Source organism: Eimeria maxima, genomic scaffold, assembly GCF_000499605.1.
Source record: "Eimeria maxima Weybridge genomic scaffold, Emw_scaff159, whole genome shotgun sequence".
NCBI classification, from domain to species: Eukaryota; Apicomplexa; class Conoidasida; order Eucoccidiorida; family Eimeriidae; genus Eimeria; species Eimeria maxima.
In genome coordinates, this window is record NW_013563552.1 from 33,411 (window position 1) to 38,835 (window position 5,425).

The 5,425-nt window shown below is 54.4% G+C and overlaps 1 protein-coding gene across 1 annotated transcript; it reads left to right on the top strand.

Moving 5' to 3' along the window:
* Positions 1-371: 371 nt before the first annotated feature.
* Positions 372-4,913, top strand: EMWEY_00018640 (ABC transporter, putative; the record flags this gene model as incomplete). The annotated part of the gene is made up of 9 exons (XM_013477634.1): positions 372-1,371; positions 1,511-1,659; positions 1,984-2,164; positions 2,499-2,764; positions 3,035-3,498; positions 3,740-3,842; positions 4,052-4,303; positions 4,513-4,689; positions 4,875-4,913. 9 exons carry the CDS (start codon positions 372-374, stop codon positions 4,911-4,913), a joined length of 2,631 nt encoding a protein of 876 aa, XP_013333088.1.
* Between the last annotated feature and the right edge of the window lie 512 nt (positions 4,914-5,425).

Sequence of the window (5,425 nt, forward strand, 5' to 3'; positions counted from 1 at the left end):
CGGGGGGGGGGGGGGTTCTGGGACAAAGTGTTGCACTGGAACCCCTGGGGAGGAAAAGAGAAAATCATCGGAAAAGTAGCAGCCAAAGAAGGCCCGCAGCACGCATGCACATGCACATGCGAGCGCACATCTAGGGTTGACTCATGCATGCAGGAAAGGTGTTTAGGGCTCTTCCGCAGAGACTTCACAAATCTGCCCACCACAGTACAAGTCACAGCAGTGGATGCGCATGCGCATAATGCAATACTCCCTGTGCGTGCATATGAATCTGTCACATGAATATGCATATATGTAGGATGACATCTCCTGGGATGAACCGAAGACGACGAATAACTCGCATTCCGCTGGCCCCTAAGGCTGCACTTTAGGCTATGCGGGTGTCCCCAGGGGCCGTCTGGCTCCTGAAGAACACAGCAGCAACACGGTTACACCGCATCTCATGCACGGGCCACCGCACTTGGCGCGTTACTACAGCACCGGCTTGTTCGACTGGAGCAGCAGCACCTGCAGCGGCTGCTTCACCTGAACCACTTGCTGCTCTGCAGACACGTACGCGCGTGGCTGTAGCCACTGGAGGGTCCCTTCATGGGATCCCCAGCGGCTACAGTGGCGGCAGCAATCTCTATCCCACCGGCTACTCCTCTATTCTTGTGCGTGGTCCCTGCTCTCTGGCCCTTGCAGCCGTCCCCCGGGCCGCTGCTTCATCACATTGCACACAATCATCTTTGGGACTGCCGTGCTGCTTCACACAACCATTCACCAGCTACAGCCGTGGTTTGTCGAAAGCTGTGAATGCAAGCAGGGGTAAGGGTAACAGCAGCACCGCCTGCGAGGACCTGGGAGGGGGACGTCCGCCAGAATCCGGCGGCCATCCTGCTGCTTGCAGCACTTGCCTCAGTAGAAGCAGCAGTGACAGAGAGTGGCGCCACAGTAACAGCAGCACGATGAAGCGTGGCAGCAGGAGCAGTGGCAGCGGCAAAATTCGCGGAAACAGCAGAGCGCAGCTGTTTGTTGCAGACAGCTCGGAGTTAAGACGAGATGGGAGCTCGGCGAAGAGCCTGTGGAGTCTTCTTGCTGCAGCCTTGTGGCCGGCTAGTCGCCCATTAAAGGTGCGAGTTGTGGGAGCAGTGACCTCTCTACTGGCAGCCAAGTGTCTGACTATTGCAGCCCCTGTGGCTTTGGCGGGTCTTATAGATCACTTCACGCAGACCGCTGCAGCAGAAGCAACTCAAGCAGCAGCAGCTGTTGCAACAGCTGCTGCTGAAGCGGCAGCAGGAGCTACGGGAACGATGGTCCCAGGGACCCTGTTGCACCCCGCGCTTCCAGCTAGTCTCGCCATTTGTTACCCACTGGCCAGACTGGGGGCCTCAGGTACGAAGGCCGCACAGGTAGTTGCAATTTACACTGCAGACGACAGGAGCATTTGCTGCAGCCTATGTGTACACCTGCTTTGCCGGGTTTGTTTTTACTAATGTGTGCTCTTATTATTGCTGCTGTTACTGTGCTGCAGCGTTCACGGAGCTGCGCACTGCTCTTTTCACTCGGGTGTCTCAGAGGGCCTCGCGAGAGTTGGCTGCAGCGGCGTTTGCTCACATGCATGCTACTTCGTTCAGCAGCAACAACAAAGTACTTCTTGTGCTCGTGCTGCTGCTGGCATTGGTGCTGGTGCAGCTGTTGTTTCTTGGTATTGCTTGCTTGCCCGAGTCTTCCTTCAGTCCTTAGGTTTGCATTTGCTGCATGCTGTTCTTGCTACACCTGCGATGAGCTGCTTGTGCAGGTGGGCGAACTAACGGCTGTCTTGACTCGAGGGACAAAGGCAATATCGCTGCTTCTGAACGTATTACTGTTCCAGGCAAGATCTGCTTGTAACGCATAAAGTCTTTGGGGTGTAATGCTGTGTTTGAACGGTGTGTGCTGCAGCTGCTGGTGCTGCCCTTGATCCTGCCACAATCGCAACAACTTCTGCTGCTGTGGTTGCTGCAGGTTGTGCCCACGACGCTCGAGTTTTTGATGGTGTTGGTTCTTCTGAAGCTGAGAGTTGGTTGGACCGTCGCAGCAACAGCTGTGGCCACCATCTCGACTTACTGGGCCTTTACAGCCGCTGTCACCACCCGCAGGGCCAAACTGAGGCGCGAGATGAATCGCCTAGAGGGGCTCAGCGCCGGTAGGAAACACAGTATATTAAGGCCAACTGACAGATGTCAATACGGGGCCAAGGGGGCCCTTACAAGGCCCCTGAAGGCCTTTAAGAACCGTTGTAGCCACTGACCGCTTTCAGCTGTAAGGGGGTCACAACGGCCTTATGGTAGTGCTGGGGGTCCCCAGGACGCCGAGGGGTTTCCAGAAAACCGGGGGCCCTCTGCGCGTCCTTAGAGTTTCGATTTCTAGGGTTTTGTGTGTCTCGCATTGCATTTGGCCTGCCCTTAACGGTTTCGTAGAAACGTGTGGTGAAGGTGCGGTTGGAGTTGGCCAGGCATTTTAGCGTCTTCTATCTTCAGGGCTGCTGGTGGACTCGCTGGGAAACGCGGAGGTGGTGCGTTACTTCACGGCGGAGGCGCAGGAGGCGGAGCGCTTTGGGGCGGTGCAGAGGCAACTGGAGAATCAAATGGCGAAAGTGAACGAGTCGTTGGCGCTTCTGAACTTCGGACAGCAACTCATCTTCACCAGTGGACTCACCCTCTCCCTCCTGCACACCGCCAACCTCGTAGCTTCAGGGGCAGCTCCTGTTGGCCAAATTGTACTCGTCAGCACGCTGCTCCTGCAGGTGATCCAAACATAACACCTTTCAAGCCAGCATGCATGCTCTCCTGTATGCTTGAATATCAGATGCGCGTACGAGCAAACAAGAGTATGGGGGTTGACGAACTGACGAACGGCGGTATTGCCGTCTTCGCGGTGCTACTGACAACATGCGTCTCAGTCTGTGTGTTTCTGGAGTTTATTGATGTTTAGTCATACACTTGCCTGTTATCTATGCTGCTTCCTTGGGTCAATGATTACGTGGCTTCTCAGGGGCGGGGTTTCTGTGCTGCAGCTGGCGATTCCTCTCAACTTCATTGGAACTGCCTACAGAGAGCTGACGCTGAATACAATAGATTTGGAAAAGCTGCAGCAGCTGTTGCAGTTGCGACCCCTGGTGCAGGACCCACCGAACCCGGTTGCATTTCACTTGCGTGGCGGTGCAGTGGAGTTTAGAGACGTTAAATTCGCTTATCCTCCCTCCCACTCTTTGGACCAATCGTCTGTACATCCGTCGCCGCAAAACCAGGAGTCGTGCAAAATGCACCAAACCTCTACAGGTGTACACGGCGGGGGCAAGCTGGTCTTAGATGGATTCTCGCTTCAAGTGCCAGCTGGCAGCCGAGTGGCCTTGGTTGGGGAGTCGGGCTCGGGCAAGACCACGCTGATTCGCCTCTTGTATCGGCTTGCGGACCCCATCAGCGGCGTCGTGTCTATAGATGGACAGGACCTCAAGACCCTTCCCATCATGTCATTCAGGTACCTTGCAGTTGGCTGTGCGATTGATGCTGTTCTAACAAACTAATTCTGGCACAAACAGATATGTTGATGTATGGCGAGAACACTGCTGCATAATAGTACCTTTGCTGACGTGTTGCAATTCGGAGGTTTTCCAAACAAGGTGTGTGAATTAATGCTGAATCGCACGGGGTCAGGGCTTTACGGGTAGCACTTAGGCGGGCTCCTGCTGCTGCTGTTGCGCACCCTGGGCTTTGCACAGACAGCACATAGGAGTGGTCCCCCAAGATGTGGCGCTGTTCAACGAATCTCTCGGATTTAACTTGCGCTACGGCAGCCCACATGCCACAGACGAACAAGTGAAGGTGCCTTTTGGAGCTTTGTCGCTACTATCGAGTGGATAACCATGTTGGACTCTCCCATCTGCATCCAGCAGAGCAGAGCTTGTGTAATGTGCCTCTGTTGGCTTGCTGCACCAAACGACAATTTGCGCTCGCAGTTAAACGCATGTCAGCTCAGCTAATCCCCGCGTTTCTGTCAGTATATTTAGTAGCGTTGCGTCCTCTGCGCACAGGAGGCAATCCGCTTAGCGGAGCTGGCAGAATTGGTGGAGTCGCTTCCCGACGGGCTCGACACGCCTGTGGGTGACCGAGGCCTTCGGCTTAGCGGGGGGGAAAAGCAACGCGTAGGAATTGCTCGGTGCCTGTTGCGTAACCCAGATATTGTGGTATTTGACGAGGCGACCAGCGCCTTGGATCTCCACACCGAACACAAAATCCTTAAGGTGGGTCTCAGCCTTTTCCCCGTTCCCGACCTCCTACTATGGGTATGGGTGCACCTCCCAAGAACCCCATACCTACACAATCGTGCATAGATTGTATGCTTTTATGTATATCCTGATGCATGTACGCTGCCTGAAGGGAGTTCGGTACTGCAAATAGTTGATTCTAGGGGGTGACCCACGCGATACTGCCCTCATAACGTGAAGCCAGTCGCTGTATGTGTGGGTTATTTTAATGTTTAACTTGCTAGCAGGCCCTGCAAGCGATATCGCGTGGCCGCACCACCCTGTTGATTGCCCATCGCCTGTCAACAGTTGCTGGAGCCGACGCAATTGCTGTCCTCGACAGAGGCCGAGTCGCGGAAATCGGAACGCACGAGCAGCTGCTGCAGAAGCCAAACGGGTTGTATGCTTCCATGTGGGCCCGACAGGTCAGTGCACACCGCCAAATGCCGTTTTTCCGGAGTGTGCGTCTCTTTCCCCCCTGTTTTCCAATGCTTTTTTAGATGTAAACTTCTCGGGATGGACACCAGGAGTCGTATCCAGCTAACTGCAACTTCCCAATGCAGTAGTGCCAGGTTCAACAGTTTATGCTGTGTCCGTTGTTTGCTGGCAGCGAGAAGGCCAGACGGGGACGACCTTCAGTGCTTCTTGAGTTATGAGCCTCACATTTACCTTTTTAAAGTCGGTACACAACCTTTTCAAAGCATACAGTCCCGCCGGCCACTAGAGTTTGGGGTAGTGAACGCCTCCCCCATTCTGGTGGCCAGCTGCAAATCAACGGAGCATAACAGAAAGGACATGAATACCGAACATGTTTCGAAGCCATGCATGAGACTTTCCTCTTTTGTATGTGTTATTTTATTCACGAAGGCTCGGATGGGCATTGGAATTTCCTCTAACGTCCCTTGTGCAGAGAATCACGGAGGTGTGTAGTGGGCAAGAAAAGGGGCAGAGGCAATTTACACTAGAAACACCATGACAGGACACTTTTCCGTGAAAGCGTTAGGCCCCTTCGAACGTCTGTGAGCAGCAGCAGCAGAAGTTCTGGGGTCTGGAGGGTAGGTGTGCAGCTTGTGGGAACTCTCAGCTTGTGCTTTTGAGCCCTTTGGGAGCTCGGAGCTCGTTATACCAACGCATGACTCATCGGGGCAGGTGCCAGCAACA